General features: G+C 42.3%; 1 protein-coding gene across 1 annotated transcript; it reads right to left on the bottom strand.

Moving 5' to 3' along the window:
• Positions 1–2,757: 2,757 nt before the first annotated feature.
• On the bottom strand, positions 2,758–13,648 carry LOC147120951 (transmembrane protein 179-like). Its single transcript, XM_085979801.1, has 4 exons — positions 13,173–13,648; positions 6,602–6,739; positions 4,384–4,462; positions 2,758–4,298 (listed from the first exon to the last, which is right to left on the bottom strand). Exons 1-4 carry the CDS (start codon positions 13,511–13,513, stop codon positions 4,128–4,130), a joined length of 729 nt encoding a protein of 242 aa, XP_085835927.1. The 5' UTR covers positions 13,514–13,648; the 3' UTR covers positions 2,758–4,127.
• Positions 13,649–19,886: the final 6,238 nt, after the last annotated feature.

Here is a 19,886-nt window from a genome sequence, read left to right on the forward strand (position 1 = left end):
CCATCAGCAGTAAATTAATATGCAAAACTATATTTACAATTGGCTGGTAACAATTGTCAAATAGTTTAAGGCTGCAGTGAAAAATCCAATCAAACACTTCTGTACTAAAGATTTTGACCTTTTCATATCCAGTTTTATTTCAGTACAAATGAGAAAAATACTTTACATCAGGCACCCTCCCTTTAAAGGAGACAGTCCTCATTCTTATTAATTTGACAAAATAGCTGCAAATTCTTGCTGTGTCAGTTACATAATTTCAATACCGACTTGGTAATGCTGGGATGGGCAACATGTGTGCAATGTGTTGATTGTGTTAATGGCTCAAAGCCTCATTCAGTAAAGGGTGAAAGAAGCCAAGTAATATTTAATACAGAAATAAAATACTACAAGTGTACAACTGGATAAGTAGCATCTGAACTAAAGAGAAATTAATGTTTCATGCATTACTGTATCTGAATTGGCTGAAAAAACTGAACAGAGCTTCACACTGATGTATCTGGAGAAAAAGTGGCAGTAAATCAATTAGTGACAAAAGCTAGAAATCTAAAAAAGGAAAAATATTCTGCTAAAGTTACACCTGAAATGCTAACGCAGCTTTTTTTTTTTTAATAAAAGATGCTTATTGACCTGCTGTGGATCAATAAAGTTGCACATAAAACCTACCACACAAGCTTAAGGCAGTGGGTAATACCTGGACATGGCTGAAAAAAAACAGCAAGTACTGGTTAAGGGAGGGATGAGGCTGGCAGATGTATTAAGTGGCATGCCCAGGGAATTAGTGCAGACACCCATTTCCCAGCAAAACAAACGACATATTCAAAAACACAATACAACTTGGTCAAAGTGACCGATGATACCAAACTAGGGAAGCGGTAGAGTTTGATGAAGCAACCAAGCTGCAGAAGGAACTAGACAATATTTGCAAGTGGGCAGAACAATGGCAAATACAATTCAATACAGCCAAGTGCAACATCTTATACATGGGGGGGGGGGGGGGGGGGGGGGAAATACTTAAAAAGAATTAGCTAGGAGGGAGGCTGAAGGAGTTCTGCAATTGATAGTTAACACTGACCATGTCTAGTCATTTTAAACAGAATGCTGAACTATACTCTCAAACTAGAGTAAAAGTCTGAGGCAGTTATGCTGAAGTGCTCTGGTGAAGTTATATCTGGAATAGAGTGTTCAGTTCTGGTCAGTGAAGCATGGAAAACATCCAATACCTGGAAGCAGCACAGAGAAGGGCCACAAAGCTTGTGTGTAGTGCCAGAGGAAAGGTTAGAAATAAACCTTGGTGTTTTAAACTTTGAAAAAGTGAAGGAGGAACCTTGTAGAAGTGTATAAGGTACTAAGTAGAATAGACATGGTTAATGCTGAACACTCGTGTTATGACCACATATCCTCCAGTTGTGGTTTAAGTACAATGTGGTAGAAGTTCCGATTGTGAGATGGCAGGAAACACTTCTTCAGCATAGTGACCAATACCCAGAATGATCTGCAAGGTAGGATAATGGAGGAAAAAACCCTCAGTCAATCAAGAGTTTAGAGATGATGAAAGGGATCAGATTTCTATGGAAGGATGAGTTTGATGGTGTGTGGTGTCATCTGTACTCATCTTAATGAGTTCCAATATTTGTGGTTGTAATTTGAGCCTGGATATGCCAGTTTAACCAGTTGGCTTTCACCATCAGATCTGACAAAGATATTTTGTGAAGTTTACACAATTATGAAAGATGAGAAAATGTTTGCCAACTATTTGCATGCCAGAAACAAATACCAACAGATATCACAGGCACAAAAACAGACTGGAAACACTGAGGTCAGGCAGCACCTGTGGAAACCAAACAATGGGAACGAAGGAACAGGAGTAGACCATTCAGCCCTTTGACCCTATTCCATCATTCAATTAGATCATGGCAGATCTATACACCTTAGGGTTTAACATGAAATGTTAAGCGAGTGCAAGCACTTTGCAGGTTATTATTTCTTCACAATGTGTTTCTCCTCCCCCCTCCTTGTTCCTTTTTAAATGCTGTACACCTTCATTGCTAGTAAACTGATTGCTGTCTTTCACACTACTGATTTTATTCCATTTTGCAGATTCGTGCTGCTTTTGATTTCTCTGCATATCCTGCTCTGTAGCAATTAAATAGGGTGCTGCTGCAAAACAGTTTTGAGAAAGTTTCCTGAAACTCATGTCAGCACCTCCTAATCCCTATACACAAGTTGCCAGCTTATCCAGAATATGTTAGGAGGTTTGGAAGAGTGTGTCAAGGTGGTGAATACAAGATCAGCAGTTAGAAAGCTTGCAAAGATGGATTTTTTTGGGTAACTTAGTACAATTTGGGAGCAGTTGAACACCACTTGTAAGTCATTTCAGAAACTGAACCACTGATCCTGGTACTGTGGTGAATGTGAATCGGTCACTGGCAAGGTTTTGGGTTCCAAAAGGAAAAAAAAGGTTGATTGAAGAAGCATACAGCATATCTATTGGTTATTAGGGTGCTTTTTACTAGGATTGGCTAATAATTGCACAAAAAATCTGTCCCATAAACTGCTTTAAGACCCAAGGAATTGACTTTGGTAAAGTTTTAAGTGCCAAAGCCTTAGACATCAATATAATGAATACTTGTGCAAGTCTAAATGGAGTAAAACCCATGACGAGAAAAAAAAAACTAGCTGAATTAGGAGACCAGGTACATTTAAAGTAAGCTATGCCGCAAGTTCACAGTTCCATACAATAATCAGTCTCAAAGGAAATCGTGGAGACCAATTTAATTGTAAAATACAAGTTATTCCAAATATCCATATCTTGAATTGTTTAACACAAGTTTTGCTTTTCTCTGAATCTTCTGCTTTGTACATAGATAACATAACTTGAATAGGGAGTTAACAGACAAGTGGGGAGGACGTATTGATCTTTTACAATTACTGCTGATATAAAATTAGTTGAAAGCAGTTAACAGCATTCAGCTCAATTAATAAACTTTAGTGGAACAAGATTTGGATTCTACCACACTCAGTGATCCACTTCATTAATATTTTGACAATTAAATAAACAGATGTCACATCTCCATTTTGTTTCATACTGGTGAATACCCTCTCCCCTCATCAAATTCTACGCAAGGTAATTTTTTTTAGCTGCAAACATTTACCATGCATTATTTTACAAGTACTTGCTAGAACTGGAGCTAGTACAAAACCGGTTTTCTACCAGAGTTCACGAGTTCACCATGAACTCGGTTTATCTATTTTTCCATCTTAAAATGAGATTGTATCTTAACCATATTTTGCATTGTGAAGGGTTTCTACTGGGACAATTTGATTTCAATAAAATAATTAAATGCTTCGTTACAAATTTCAGCACAAACATGTTTATTATGCAGCACTGATCACATCTTCAAGGGGCCAATGACGGGACTAAAATCTCCCCACATTATCTCCGTGTTGTGGTAGCTAAACTCACCCCAAAACTAGCGACACCAAAAAAAGTTATCAGTTAAATAACGGATTCTGTAAAAAAAAAAAAATCCACAAATAGCAATAAATTAGCAATGGGGATAGTTTGCTCACTTCAAATATTGAGTAAAAAGTAAAACTGAAAATTCAAACTACATTCTATGCACATTGTATTAGTCTATATTAAGGTCTGCATGCTGCGAGTTTCCATAATTTTTCTCCTGATTAGACATTATATGGCCACGAGTGTCTCAATCACAGTTGTCCTTTATACATTAAAGGGCTCCGACTCCCGGAACAACTTGGTTCAGTGCCCTGAACTGCAGCAAGTGAACAGAAAGCTAGTGCTCACGCATCTTATATTTATTAAGCATATAGAAGAAATTGTTCAATAGATAATTTGCACAGGCTCATTCTGAATTCCTTATAAATAATGTTAGGCAAATTATCCATTTACTGAACAGGAATAAAATTGGACCAAAACAGATCTTGTTTTCTCCCAATGAATGGAAGTTTTGTACAAAATTAAGCCGAGTACAGATTCAATCCTCAGGCAGGGGAAAAGTCACATCAACCACTATAATCAGTCACAAAAGACATTTTACAGCCTGATCACATGCTAATCCCACTTTTCATATTAGTGAACTGCAAATCAATTATACTCCATTTGATTAGATGAACACACTGGCCACTTGTCCATGGAAATATCCTTGATACTGCTGGCTCAGAAGTGCCTCTTTGTATTGTACAGGAAAGTCGTTTTTGCTGCGACCATGTGAAACTTTCAGGAAAGCAAGTATTGCCAATACAATCCACACTATCCACGCACCCCAGAGTCCAAACTGAAAGGACAGTAAGCAGAAGGTTAAACCTCACTCGTTTCCACATTAATTTCAATAAGCACGATTGCTACAGCACGAGGCTTACCTGTGCAGTACCAAAGTGATCATAGAACAAAGTAGGAACCACACTCAGATTAAGAGATTCTTCCTGGGCATCTCTGCAGCTGTAATAATACAAGTAAATTAAATAACATTAACTAGCTCTGTAAAAGGGAACAGGGATAAAAACATTCCTTTTAAAAAAGGAATCTATTCAAATGAAAAAGCTCAAGACAGTCCTAGCTTAAGGCACCAGGTACCAAACAAAAATACATGTACAGCCTGGGAGAGATGCTCCCTTGTGTGCAAAGTTGATTTTGACTTCAGCTCTTGAATGTCCCCAGGTATGGAGGAATGGAAAAGGCTGCTCCTGATCAGTGAGGTTTAATCATTAGGTTATTATTTGAATGGCAATAGATTCGGAGAAGGGGAAGTGCAAAGAGACCTGGGTGTTCTTGTGCACCAGTCGCTGAAGGTAAGCATGCAGGTGGTTAAGAATGCAAATGGTATGTTGGCCTTCGTAGCAAGAGGGTTCGAGTACAGGAACAAGGATGTCTTGCTACAGTTGTACAGGGCCTTGGTGAGACCGCACCTTGAGTATTGTGTGCAGTTTTGGTCATCTTCTGAGGAAGGACGTTCTTGCCATGGAAGGAGTGCAGCGAAGAGTCACCAGGCTGATACCTGGGATGGCAGGAATGACGTATGAGGAGAGATTGTGTCGATTGGGCTTATACTCACTGGAGTTTAGAAGATTGAGAGGGGATCTCATCGAAACCTATAAAATTCTGTCAGGCCTGGACAGACTAGATGCAGGAAGGAGGTTTATGATGGCCGGGGAGTCCAGAACCAGGGGTCATAGTCTAAGGATAAGGGGTAAGCCATTTAGGACTGAGATGAGGAATTTCTTCACCCAGAGAGAGTGGTGAACCTGTGGAATTCTCTGCCACAGAGGGCGGTGGAGGCCAGTTCATTAAATATATGCAAGAAAGAGTTGGATATATTTCTTAAGGCTAAAGGGATCAAGGGATATGGGGAGAAGGCAGGGACAGGGTACTGAATTTGGATGATCAGCCATGATCTCATTGAATGGCGGAGCAGGCTCGAGGGGCCGAATGGCCTACTCCTATCTTCTATGTTTCTATGACCAACCATTTTACACCAGTCTGGAATCAGCCTTTCACCAGTCCTGTGAATTTAAAACATGGAAGCTTCAGCTCTCAGGGAGAGAAAGAGGGAGGGTGCAAGAGTGGATTGTGCTTTTCTTTTGTGTGTTTGAGGTGGGAGCAGAATTGCATCACTGTATAATCTAATTCCTAGCTCCAAAAGATTGGAAATCCTGCTCCAAGGGGAAACCCAAGAGCAAGGTGGTCACTCAAGCTGGCACCTACAACAATTTTAGGCTCCTCATTAGATCGAATTTTGAATCCAGACCAGCATGTGGGTAGTATTAACAAAAGCACCACAGTACCATTTATTTGCCACAGATGGGCATTTAAAAATACTCTGCTGAATGGTTCCAGCTCAATTTTGATGCAGGGGGTGCAAGTCTGGAATAGATAGCACACTTGTCCTCACACTACTGTGTGGCTGTGCTGTGTAGGGCAAGGATGGACAGCCTGGGCATGGGAGTGCAAACCTTTAGTTCTGATTGGAGCGAGAAGTTCATTTGGACAGCTTAGATGACAAATGCACTTTATTTTGCTTCTGTCTCCCCCAAAAATGAGAATACAGCCAAACTAAAGGATTCTCCAAGGAGAGTTTTTGACATGTCGAGGAAGACTCATCAGACCAACCTCCCTATCAGCTATAAAGCTGAATGAAGATGTACTTGAACCTCAGACCAAAATGACTGGGTGCGACTGTCCTGGTAGACAGCTTCTGCATTTAGTGGAAACTGTGGAAATTCAGAGTACATCAGAACAATATTAATAGTAGAAAATTATTATGGCCCACAGGACAAAAAGCACTGGTAGTACCCAACAGACTCCATGCAACATTTCAGACAATATAGCTGGGAAAGCAACAAAAATTGTAATCTGGGATTCAGTTCATGGATTGGTTGCATGCAGTAACAGTACCTGTTCATTGAAGTTCAGTTGCACATTTATTTATACAGAGAAGTGTAGTCTTTAGGTGAAGAGGGGTTAAGAGGGCAGGGGTTCATTGTACCAGTGCATGCATTTGTAATTTAGTCCCCATTTTAAATACATCATACATTGTCATTTTTATATTCTGGTTATAATTCCTGTCAGCATTTTTCATACCTGATTGTCATGTTACCCTTGTCTGTGACTGAGCGGCACCATGTATTAAGGCCATCACTCACTGTGGCACTGGCAACCAGCATCAGTAAAGCGACGATGCAGCTAAGAAGCATGCTTACAAACTCTGAAAAGGGCGATCTAGAAAAGAAAAGTTAAAAATCACCACTTAATAGATGATATACATATTGATCAGTACTTTGGAGAGAGATAGATAGATGTATGTCAGTCATACGGCACAGGAGGCCATTTGGCCCATCGAGTCTGTGCCGGATGTGTAGTCTCATGCTTTATGAAAATTCAAGTAGTCATAATTGACAAATCTAATTACCCTATTCCAGTAGATTTGTGGCATGACCCATCATTTGTAAAGCCATGACTTCTAACCTCTTTAGAACACTTAACAACCGGCAGAGTCCAGCTTGAAGATAACTCAATATCAGAGCAGGAGGCCATTCAGCCCATAGTGTTCACACCAGCTCCTGTCACCATCCAGTCAGTCCCACTCCCCCGCTCTTTTCCCATAACCTTGCAGGTTTTTCCTTATATATCCAATTCCCTTTTGAAAGTTACAGTACTATTGAATCTGCTTCCACCACTCTTCCAGGGCAGTGCATTCCAGATCACAACTCTGTGCGGGGAAAATAATTCTGCCCCCCACCACCCCCCCTGGCTTTTTTTGCCAATTATCTGAAATCTGTGTCCTCTGGCTACTGACCCTCCTGCCAATGAAAACAGTTTCTCCCAATCTAGTCTATCAAAACCCCTCAATTTTGAACACCTCTTAAATCTCCCCTTAACCTTCTGTGCTCTGGAGAACAATCCCAGCTTCTCTGGTCTCTTCACGTAACCAAGTCCCTCATCCCTGGTACCATTCTGGTAAACCGCTACTGCACCCTCTCCAAGGCCATGACAGCCTTCCTAAAGTGTGGTGCCCAGAATTGGACAAAACTCCAACTGAGGCTTAACCAGTGATTTATAAAGGTTTACCATAACTTTCTTGCTTTTGTACTCTATGCCTCTATCCTCCTCACTGTTTACATTTCCAAGTTTTGTCATCTGCAAACTTTGAAAATATGCCCCCTATACCAAAGTCCAGGTCATTAATATACATCAAAAAGAGCAGTGGTCCGAATAACGACCTCAGGGGACATCACTCTATACTCCCTTCCAGTCTGAAAAACAACCGTTCATCACTACTCTCTGCTTTCCGTCTTAGCCAATTTCATACCCACACTGCCACTGCCCCATTGATCCCATGGGCTTCAATTTTGCTAACAAGTCTATTATGTGGAACTTTATCAAACACCTTCCAAACGAAAGTCCATATACACATCAACTGCACTACCTTCATCAAAGAACTCAATCAAGTTTGTCAAGATACAATTTGATTTAAGAAATCCATGTTGGTCATCATTTATTAACGCAAGTTTTTTTTATTCGTTCCTGGGATGTGGGCGTCGCTGGCAATTGCCCATCCCTAAATATAGCGGGGTTTTTTTTTTTTTTTTTTACAACCGAGTCGCTTGCTGGGCCATTTCAGAGGGCAGTTAAGAGTCATTGCTGTGGGTCTGGAGTCACATATAGGCCAGACCGGGTAAGGATGGCAGATTTCCTTCCGTAAAGGACATTAGTGAACCAGATGGGTTTTTACGACAATCCAGTAGTTTCATGGTCACCATTACTGATACTAGCTTTTTATTCAGATTTATTTAATTAACTGAATTTAAATTCTCCAGCTGCCATGGTGGGATTTGAACTCACATCTCCCGATCATTAGTCCAGGCCTCTGGATTACTGGTCTAGTAACATAACTACCTTTCCCGATAATTTCTTCCAAGTAACAATTAATTTTGTCCTGGATTATGGATTCCAGAAGTTTCTCCACCACTGACATCAGGTTGACCAGCCTGTAGTTACCCATTTCTTTTTTTGATCAGGGGTTTTAACATTTGCAACCCTCCAGTCCTCTGGCACCATTCCCATATCCAGGGTGTATGGCAAGATCGTGCCCAAAGCCTGTGCTATTTCCACCCTTACTTCCCTCAGCAACCTACGATCCATCCCATCAGGACTGGTTGACTTTTCTACTTTGAGCGCGGCTAACTGTTCAAATATATATATTTATTTATATAACTAGTCTGGTTTACAATTTGTTTTTGTTTTTTTTTTTAATTTAAAATTTTTTAATTTTTTTAAAATAGCTGTCCCTCCAGTCCTCAGGTTCAGCCCTTGTACTTAGAGCTCAAATAATTCACTGCCGTACTCATTTCCTCAGGTACCGCGAGTATTATCCAGCATCTCTTCATAACACAAACTTACTGACCTCTTACATAAGTTGGATTCTTGCATCAATATGATGGAAGCAAAATTTGTCTAGCTTTCATTTGTGAAGTTTGATGGAAGGATCATAATATGTCTATTTCTCAATACCCATGACATTTCTGCTCTACCACTTTAAGAACTCTAACTTAGTCACACACAAGTTAAAGTTATTTGGCTCCCTGTCAGTGTTAGCCTCAGTTGATGTTTGCACAACTCCTAGTCTCCATTACTTTAGTCATTCCTTGTATCTAATAACTCTACTTAGCATTCAAGATACTCAACTTCTGTGGTCCTGCTATTTTTTAAATAAGGATATATTTTTCTTTCAAAATCCCTTCAAGTGCACTTATCTTTCTACTTTTCATCCATCATTTAATTCTGCTTCCTAATTAATCCTCCCGGAAACTTCTTATAGTCCCAAAGTCTCCTCTTCTAACATCTTACAAATCTGTTATTTTTAGCCTGACAAATCTGATGATCACTGAACACGTGATAACTTCCAAGTTACTAATCCTTTCTGATGGGCTAAGTACTAAATCTGTCATCCAACTGCAGTACTCACTTTGTTGCATGCCAGCAGGTTCAGGGATGTAATGTCTTCTTTAACCAACCTGTTAAGTTTTTAGCTCAGATACCCCAACAATGAAAATCATTCATTTATAATAAAACTGCTAACATATCATGAGTGGCTTTACTATTGCAATAGCTGTATTAGCCCTGTAAAATCAATGTGTGCTTAAAATACAAAATGCTTTACTTCTGCAAGCTTCACCTTTTCCCCTCTCCCCACTATTTTCCTAGCATTTTCTCCTACTTAATCTATTCCAAGTCATTTTCCTCAAACATTTTCACGTTTTCTTTTTCCTTCTGACTCCATTTTGGAGGTGGGAGCAAATTCCAAAATAGTGGGCTGGTACTGCTTGAAGAGACCCAAAGCCTTTCTAAGCCAGCTAAAAACTGATGTCCGAAGATTGACAGTTGCGCAACTTGGCCTGGTCATTCTGACACGTGCTCTTACGGTCTGCTGGTGAACAAATAGACAGTTATTGGCAGTCCCCAGAGCTTGGGCACAGTTGGACATGAAGTCATCTGCAGAGTAGAACAACTAAATCACCTCATTTTTCAGAGTTAATTTTCCCCACTTTATCTTTGGATATTGAAATTCCTCAATATTAAGTTCTCTGCAGTACAGTTTCTTATTTACCCAAGTTGCTGTCTGTCCACCTTGACCTAATGGTTGACTGCAGTTGGCAGGTACTGTTATCATTAAGTTGTACTCAAATTACTTTGGCCATTATCTTTCAATAATGTCACTTCTACACCTGTTAATCAATTCAATAACCACTCGGCTCGTAGCCATCAGTTGCATTTTCTGGTATTTGGCTACATGACCAGACATGGAAACAATCCTAACAAAAAGAAAATATCTGGCAAGCCCAACCCCTGTGGTTGCTGGGCACATTGAAAGGCTTGGGCTATGAACAACATGCTCCAGCAAGGGGATCTGAAGCAAAATGGCTTTGGACAGTACAAACTCTCGGGGCAAAAGATGAGCCAATTCTCCCATTAGATTACATAGAATCTATAGCACAGAAACAGGCCCGTCAGCCCAGCTGGTGTATACCAGCATTTATGCTCCACACAAGCCTCATCCCATCCCTCTTCATCTAACCCCATCAGCATATCCTTCTATTCTTTTCTCTCTCATGCTTATCTAGCTTCCCCTTAAAGGCATCTATGGTAGTCACCTCAACTAGTCCTTGTGGTAGAAAGTTCCATATTTTTACTACTCTTTGGGTGTTTCTCCCGAGTTCCCTATTGGATTTATTAGTCATTATCTTCTATTTATGGCCCCTAGATTTGGTCTTCCCCCACATGTAGAAACATCTCTATGTCTACCCTATTAAACCCCTTGATAATTTAAGACTTCTATTAGGTCTTTCATTTTATTCAATTTTTAGTTCATTCTTAATTGATCTTTAATTAGTAAAAATTGCATTAAGCTTATCCTTCAACACCTCGTCCCTATTTGAAACATTTACATCTCTATATCCTTCTACTGCTTGCTCAGTAATAATCATTTGCGCAGCTTTGTTTAGCAAAGTATCGTCGCTCCCTTACAAATTTACTGATTGTTTAGCTTGATGCACAGCTTAGCTTCCTCAAGTGCAAAAGATCCATCCTGTACAAGTTCCTCCAACTTGGAAAAAGCTCCCCAGTTATCTGGGGTCATGTTCTCGGAGGCGTACACTATTTTAGTAACAGGTCAGTGAAGTATAAGAGTCAGTTTGTTTTCTGAAGATAGCTGAATATTTAGTTTATCTGAATTAAAAGCATGCAATAAATTGCACATAAACACATGCTATTTACTAATCACCAAGATAATCAAATTCAGGGGGTGAATTTAGAGAATTTATTGACACACCCTAGAAGATTTATCATGCTTAGTTTCCCATTTCTAGTCAACACGAGCACACAAGACAAAACAGATTTAGAACAAAGTGAGATTTCAACTCAAACAGTTTTTAAAAACTTTGCTAAGACAGTTCAATATTAATTAGAATGCCAGTCACAATTAAAACAAAGGATTTGTCCTATTTTCTATGATAGTTTTTTCTTTCATATAGTATGTACCATTTTCCCTCTGAGAACTAAACTCCCTCTCCTTGATCATGTAAAATTCAACAGTAAGGAAACTAATTGAATTTATTGTAAGCTTTTGATGTCTGCATAAGGAGACGGAAAGTTACCAATTCAATCTTAAAATTATTCCATATGTAGAACAAAATACTAAACATGGGAAGATCTTTAAATTAAATGTAAGTACCATGTGAAAACAACTCCTCTACTCAACCAGGCTTCAAAATCACCTAGTTTCCTCCAGTTTTTAAATACCTTTTGTCTCAAAATACTCAAATAAATCACCAACATTCACATGAAATACCAAAATATTGTTATTCCCATTAGCTGCTGTCCGTTTTCTATTACACACTTGTAGCCAAAATGCACCCAGGGTAGATTGCAGCTTACAATTTAGTTTTGAAGGACGGGTCAATTCCAAAATGCACCCAGGGTAGATTGCAGCTTACAATTTAGTTTTGAAGGACGGGTCAATTCCAAAATGCACCCAGGGTAGATTGCAGCTTATAATTTATTTAGTTTTGAAGGACGGGTCAATTCACTTACTATATCAACATGGAAGCATTGGCGTGAATAGGAGATCAGTTTCAACTTCAAGCTGCAAACCTGGTGAGTGAATATCGTAGCAGAACCCTGATTGTTTGCAAGTCACGATTTTTCTCTTTTGGTACTCCAACATATCAAGTGAAAATCCATTTTAAACATACACAACTTTTGTCCACCCAACCCTTCCACAGAACAACCAATTCCACTGCGACTGAGAAGTTAGTTATATCCAACCACTTTAAAAGAAATGTCAGCAAGACCAGAGAGCACAGTGAACCAATCCCACAATTTTAGATGATTTTGTTCAAGATTTGTTTGCATATATTGCAAGCAAACACAGCGGTGCATGAATTACAATTTCAAAAGAAAAAAATCCTTCCAGTGAGGTTGCCATCCAGCAAATTAACAAAAAAAACAATTAAACTGGACATTATCTGCAGCAGGGTCAGAATGGAGTTATTGGCAATCAGGAGAATGAGGAAGAGTGGGCTGGGTGGAAGAATGAAAGGGGCAAGTCAGTCCCCGTGCTTGATTTGTTACTCTCACGGGGAGATCGATTTAACGACAAGCTCGGCGTCCTGAGACGACATCAGTGGTGATCCGAGATCACACAACGGGGTGGGCCGCGAGAAGGCGGTCATCATCCATCCCCGCTTGGAAGAACTGCGACGTACCGAATGGATTCCTTATAGAGGACCCCCACGGTACAACCTGCAGGATCAAACCTCCCTCGCAAACAGTGGACAACAACTTTTATTTATATAGCGCCTTTGAACGTAGTGAGTGAAACAGTGCAAGGCGCTTCACGGGTGTGTTGGAAGACCAAAATTTGACCTCAGAACCAGTCATGGTAGATACTGCCACCTTCCCCATAGGTGGAAGATTTAAGCATCTTCATCTGCAGAGACTGTGGAGCACCTAATCAGATCATTGGACACTGCCAGCGGAGGAAATTCGCAGGCAGCCTACAAGATATGGCTGTTAACACAGGAAGCTTTGTCCTGGATGGCTTAGATGTCCCAAGCTTTGCTACTACCAAAGGAAAGAAGTCCCCAGTACTTACTCCTCGAAGCCCTTGTAGAGGCTGTAGGCGCTCCGGAAGCCTTGCAGGGCCGAGTAGACGCAGCTGAAGATGCCCATGAAGAGGCTGAAGCGACAGGCGGACAGCGGACCCCAGCGCAGCACGCGGAAGCACAGCGCCTGCGCGCAGCCGGGGGCGGGGCTGGCGCCGCTGGGGTCGGGGCTGGCGTCCCGGCGCTCCCAGCGGCCCGTCCCGTACAGCAGGCAGCGGCCGCGCAGCTCGTGCTGATCCTGACCCAGCGGCACCGCCGCGAACAGCGCCAGCACGAAGGCCAGCAGGTACGCGCTGCACTGACAGAACAGGAGCCGGTTGGTGGTCCCCATCGTCGACTCGAAGATGGAAGACTGTTTGTCCAGATGTATTTTGTTAAACTTGAATGTCGGCGGACGCGGCTCCAGCCCGCAATCTCCAACCGCACCCTCTCGTGCAACGGCCAACGCCTTCTGCTCGCGCGTGGCCTCGCGCGGCCCATTCAAATAGAGGCGGGTAAAAGGGGGCGGGGCAAAGGGGGTGGAGCCTCATTTAAAGGTACAGTCCCCCCTTTCACTATTCCACAAGTGAGGTCCTCTTTTATTGATCCAAATTAACTGAGAATTAACAGAACATTAAATAAAACTTATCAAATTGAATTATAATTACATTACCCGGGGTGACGATGCACTCCAGTCCTTTCAGGTGGGGTGATTGACCAAATCGACTGTAAATTAGTAAAACATTAAATAAAACTTAACAAATTAAATTAGAATTGTGTTGGCCGGGGTGATCCTCTTTTTATAGAAAACCAAATGACCTGTAAATTAACTAGAACTTGAAATGAAACTTAGCAAATCAAATTAAAATTACATTGCCCGGGGTGACGATGCACTCCAGTCCCCACGGCGCCCACTGGTCACGGAAGGCCTCACATGGGCCGGCGGACACCGCGTGCTCCATCTCCAGGGCCACCCGGGCGCGAACATAGGCAACAGAGTCAAAAAGGAGTATACCTTTCTGAGCCAAGAACTTTCTCAAACGCTCCATGGCAGGCGGGGGAATATATTTGTTATGTTTTAACTGTTCAAAATCCTAGAATCATCATAGAATCATAGAAATTTACAGCACAGAAGGAGGCTATTCGGCCCATCTTGTCCGCGCCGGCTGACAAAATGCTATCCAGCCTAATCCCATTTTCCAGCTCTTGGCCTGTAAGCCTTCTAGGTTATGGCACTTCAAGTTTTAAATGTGATGAGGGACTCTGCCTCCACCACCCTTTCAGGCAGTGAGTTCCAGACCCCCACCGCTCTCTGGGTATGCTCCTTGATTTTTGGCTGCACTTCAGTCCCACGCTCCTGATCTTCGGTCACCCAGTGCAGAGGGGAGCGGGCAGGTCGGAGGACCTCCTCGTAGGACTGCTCCTGGGCCTGGCCAAAGTGGCCATTAACAGGTCCAGGCAGCGGGCGGTCGAGGGGGTCGTTCGGCCCGATTGCCTCTCTTCCGCGGCTATGTTCGCGCCCAGGTGGCCCTGGAGATGGAGCACGCGGTGTCCGCCGGCACGCTTGAGGCCTTCCGAGACCGGTGGGCACCGCAGGGACTGGAGTGCATCATGTAATTTTGATTTAATTTGATAAGTTTTATTTAAAGTTCTATTAATTTACAGATAATTGGTTCAACAAAAAGAGGACCGCCCTCTGGGTGAAAACATTTCTCCTCAACTCCCCTCTCAACCTCCAACCAATTACTTTAAATCTATGCCCCTAGACAGAGTAGCTAGAGAGAAACTGTTCCCGTTGGCTGAAGGGTCGAGAACCAGAGGACACGGGTGATTGGCAGAAGGACCAAAGGCGACGTGAGGAAAAGCTTTTTTTACGCAGCGAGTGGTTAGGATCTGGAATGCACTGCCTGAAAGGGCGGTGGAGGCAGATTCAATCGTGGCTTTCAAAAGGGAATTGGATAAGTACCTGAAGAAAAAAAACTTGCAGGGTTACGGGGAAAGGGCGGTGGAGTGGGACTAGCTGAAGTGCTCTTGCAGAGAGCCGGCACGGGCTTGATGGGCCGAATGGCCTTCTTCGGTGCTGTTGCCATTCTATGATTCTTTAAAATATCTTTGCATATGGTTTTTAGCTGATTTTTCCTTCTAAAATCCAGAGCCACTGATTGTAGCACCCCTGGAGACGTCACAACAACAACAACAACTTGTATTTATATAGCGCCTTTAAAGTAATAAAACGTCCCAAGGTGCTTCACAGGAGTGTTATAAAACAAAATTTGACACTGAGCTACATAAGGAGAAATTAGGGCAGACTAATTTCACTCTTGAAAGGTCTGGCTCTAATTTTTAGACTATGCCCCCTAGTCCTAGAATCCCCAGCCAGTGGAAATAGTTTCTCTCTATCCACCCTATTTGTTCCCCTTAATATCCTGAAAACTTCTATCAGATCACCCCTTAACCTTCTAAATTTTAGGGAATACAACCTTAATTTGTGTAATCTTTCCTCGTAACTTAACCCTCTGGAGTCCGGGTATCATTCTGGTAAACCTACACTGCACTTCCTCCGAGGCCAGTATATCCTTCCTAAGGTGCGGTGCCCAGAACTCTCAGGTATGGTCTAACCAGGGTTTAAGCTGCAGCATACCTTCTACCCCCTTGTATTCTAGTCCTCTAGATATAAAGGCCAGCATTCCATTAGCATTTTTGATTATTTTCTGTACCTGTTCATGACATTTTAATGATCTATGTACCTGAACCCCCAAGTCTCTTTGGACATCCACTGTTTTTAGCTTTTTACCATTTTGAAAGTACCCTGTTCTATCCTTTTTAGGTCCAAAGTGGATGACCTCACATTGCTTACATTGAAATCCATTTGCCACAGTTTTGCCCATTCACTTAATCTGTCGATATCACTTTGTAATGTTATGCCTTCATCTACACTGCCTACAATGCTGCCTATCTTTGTGTCATTGGCAAATTTGGATGTATGACTTTCTATGCCATCATCTAAGTTGTTAATAAATATTGTGAATAGTTGAGGCCCCAACTCAGATCCCTGCGGGACACCACTAGTCACATCCTGCCAATTTGAATACTTACCCATTATCCCCACTCTCTGTCTCCTGCCGCTCAACCAATTTCCTAACCAGGTCAATAATTTGCCCTCAATTCCGTGGGCTTCTACCTTAGATAACAGTCTCTTATGTGGGACTTTATCAAATGCCTTCTGGAAGTCCATATAAATAACATCCATAGACATTCCTCTGTCCGCTACTTTAGTCACCTCTTCAAAAAATCCAATCAGGTTTGTCAGGCATCACTGACCTTTCATAAATCCATGCTGGCTCTCTCTGATCAACTAAAAGCTTTTGAGGTGTTCAGTCACCCTATCCTTAATTATAGACTCTGGTAATTTCCCGACAACAGTTGTTATGTCCAATATCTAACTGTGTGATATACAACCCAGGGATGTAACAATAGTATCCTTTGTTTACTGGATATTAGTATCTTTTATACATGTGAATCTATCTCTGAAAATAGATTGAGAAAACACTTGAGCAGACAAGGCCAGATACAAATCGTTATGTGGTTTTATTTCCTAGCACATAATTGTACAGAGCAACGTTATAATAAGATAACCCACATGGCAGCTGTCTTTCATTCTGCCAGCGCAATTTACACTTCATCTCGAGCCATCCTTTGTTTCTTAACCTGTCCCATTACCACCTCCTTTTGCCTTGAATATCTCTCAATGTCTCTTAATCTCTCCTGCCTTCTATCCTATCAGAGACCTTCCCTTTTGTTCTTTCATCCCCCTCCCCCCTTTCCCAGCCCCTACACTTGCTTAAAAATCTGTTCCATTTCCTGCTTTTTCTAGTTCTGTCGAAAGGTCATCAACCTGAAACGTTAACTCTGTTTCTCTCTTCACAGATGCTGCCTGACCTGCTGAGTATCTCCAGCATTTTCTGTTTTTATTTATGATAAGATTTACCTAGTTCAATCAGTACAATTTATCTTTGTGTAATAATACAAAATAATGAATATGCCACACTTCCCAATATCAGTGGGTCATCTTGCTTGACTTTTATAAAAAAAACTCTTAACTAAGCCCTGGCACTTTAGGCTTTTTTCAGTATTTACATGGCCTCACTGACTGCAACTTTTACTGGACTTGACTGGCCGTGTCTGCACAGCCTTCTGTTTTAAAAACCTGATTGACTATTTATGTCTTTGTGTTTTCTTCTCTCTCTCTCTTCACAGGCAGAAAGGGATCAGAGATCATTTGTTAATGAACATATAAAAACAATAGCCAGTCCCCTAGACGGTGACAGTGCAAGTTATGCACACCATCAACAACTTGCTTTTCTATAGCGCATTTAACGGAGTAAAACCTCCCTAGGTACTTCACAGGAGCATTATCAGACAAAATTCAACTCCGAGCCACATAAGGAGATTTTAGGACAGATGAGCAAAAGATTGGTCAAAGAGGTAGGTTTTAAGGAGCGCCCTATGGGAGGAGAGAGAAGTGGAGAGGTTCAGAAAGGAAATTCCAGAGCTCAGGGCCTGGACAGCTGAAGGCATGGCCGCCAATGGTGGAGCGAAGGAACTAGGGATGCACAAGAGGCCAGAATTGGAGGAGCACATAGTCCTCGGAGGGTTGTAGGGCTGGAAGAGGTTTCAGAGATAGGGAGGGGCTACATCATGGACAAACTTGAACACAAGGATGAGAATTTTAAATTCGAGATGATGCTGAACCGGGAGCCAATGTAGGTCAGCGAGCACAGGTGATGGGTGAACGGGACTTGGTGCGAGTTAGGATACAGGCTGCGGAGTTTTGGATGAGCTCAGGTTTACGGAGAGTGGAAGATGGGAGGTCACCCAGGAGAGCATTTTAGCAGCAGATGAGCTGAGGCAGGGGCGGAGACGGGCGATATTACGGAGGTGGAAGTAGGCAGTCTTAGTAATGGAGAGGACATGGAGTCAGAAGCTCAGCTCAGGGTCAAATAGGATAACAAGGTTTCAAACAGTCTGGTTCCAGCTCAGACAGTGGCCGGGGAGGGGAATGGAATTCATGGCAGGGCCAAAGACAATGGCTTCCGTCTTAACAATATTTAATTGGAGGAAATTTCTGCTCATCCAATACTGGATGTCAGACAAATCAGATGTAGTGGTCACATACACTCCTCCCCACCAACCAATCGCACAAACTCCTGGGTGAAGCAATAAAAAATAGAGAAGGAATCTTAGACCAATTTGGAAAAAATGCTGGGAAATTTCCAACCCCAGTAGGCAATCAATCAAGTTCCAGGAGACCATGTGATTGGAAGACATGTCCACCAATACCCACCTACCTTCTATATGTAGTTAAGTTGGCCACACTCAGGAACTCTTCTAGCTCCCTATTGAATGCTTGCAATAAATCTGCAATCATCGCATGAGCCAGCAACTTAATCCATAGGTCGTTGACTCTCTATGTAAAGAAGTACCTCCGACATCTAACCTAGTTCTATATTTACATAGCTTATACTTGTGTCCCTTGCTCCTACCTAACCTATCCAACTCAAATAACCCATCTATTAGCATATTAATACTCTTCATCTAATCGCTTCCCCCCTTAAATTTGTGTGAAGATACTTTGACTGGAATTTTGCCGGCGCTGAGAGCACGGCATCAGGACCCCGCTGTCAACCCGCCTCCACGCTAGTCTCCCAGATGTCGGGTCTGTCAGCGTTGAACAGATCCGACACCAAGCGGCGAGGGAGACAATTTAGATCATTAGCTGGATTGTTAAGAGGCAATTAAGCATTATTTTAACAATAGCAAAATACTGCTGATGCTGGAAATCTGAAATAACAACAGAAGATGCTGGAAACACTCAGCAGGCCAGGCAGCATCGAGGAGAGAGAAACAGAGTCAACGTTTCGAGTCAGGGTCCCTTCGTCAGAACTGGAAAAGGTTTGAGAAGAAAGATTTTTAAGCAGGGTCACAGGGGAGGGGAGGAGAGATTGACTGGCAAAAGGGATGATGGTGCAAGGCAAAAGGAGAGGTAATTTTTTTTTAAATTCGTTTTTATGGGATGTGGACGTCGCTGGCAAGGTCAGCATTTATTGCCCATCCCTAATTGCCCTTGAGAAGGTGGTGGTGAGCCGCCTTCTTGAATCGCTGCAGTCCATGTGGCGAAGGTACTCCCACAGTGCTGTTAGGGAGGGAGTTCCAGGATTTTGACCTAGCGACGATGAAGGATCGGGTGTTTACTTCTAAGTCAGGATGGTGTGTGACTTGGAGGGGAACTTGGAAGTGGTGGTGTTCCCATGCGCCGGCTGCCTTTGTCTTTCTAGGTGGAAGAGGTCGCGGGTTTGGGAAGTGCTGCCGAAGAAGCCTTGGTGAGTTGCTGCAGTGCATCTTGTAGATAGTACACACTGCAGCTACGGTACACCGGCGGTGGAGGGAGTGAATATTTCAGGTGGTGGATGGGGTGCTAATCAAGCGGGCTGCTTTGTCCTGGATGGTGTCGAGCTTCTTTAGTGTTGTTGGAGCTGCACTCATCCAGGTAGGTGGAGAGTATTCCACCACACTCCTTACTTGTGCCTTGTAGATGGTGGAAAGGCTTTGGGGAGTCAGGAGGTGAGACACTCGCCACCGAATACCAAGTCTCTGACCTACTCTTGTTGCCACAGTATTTATGTGGCTGGTCCAGTTAAGTTTCTGGTCAATGGTGAACCCCCAGG

This window comes from Somniosus microcephalus, chromosome 3 (genome assembly GCF_052327205.1).
Source record: "Somniosus microcephalus isolate GS21.2 chromosome 3, FLI_Smic_1.0, whole genome shotgun sequence".
Classification (NCBI taxonomy): domain Eukaryota; kingdom Metazoa; phylum Chordata; class Chondrichthyes; order Squaliformes; family Somniosidae; genus Somniosus; species Somniosus microcephalus.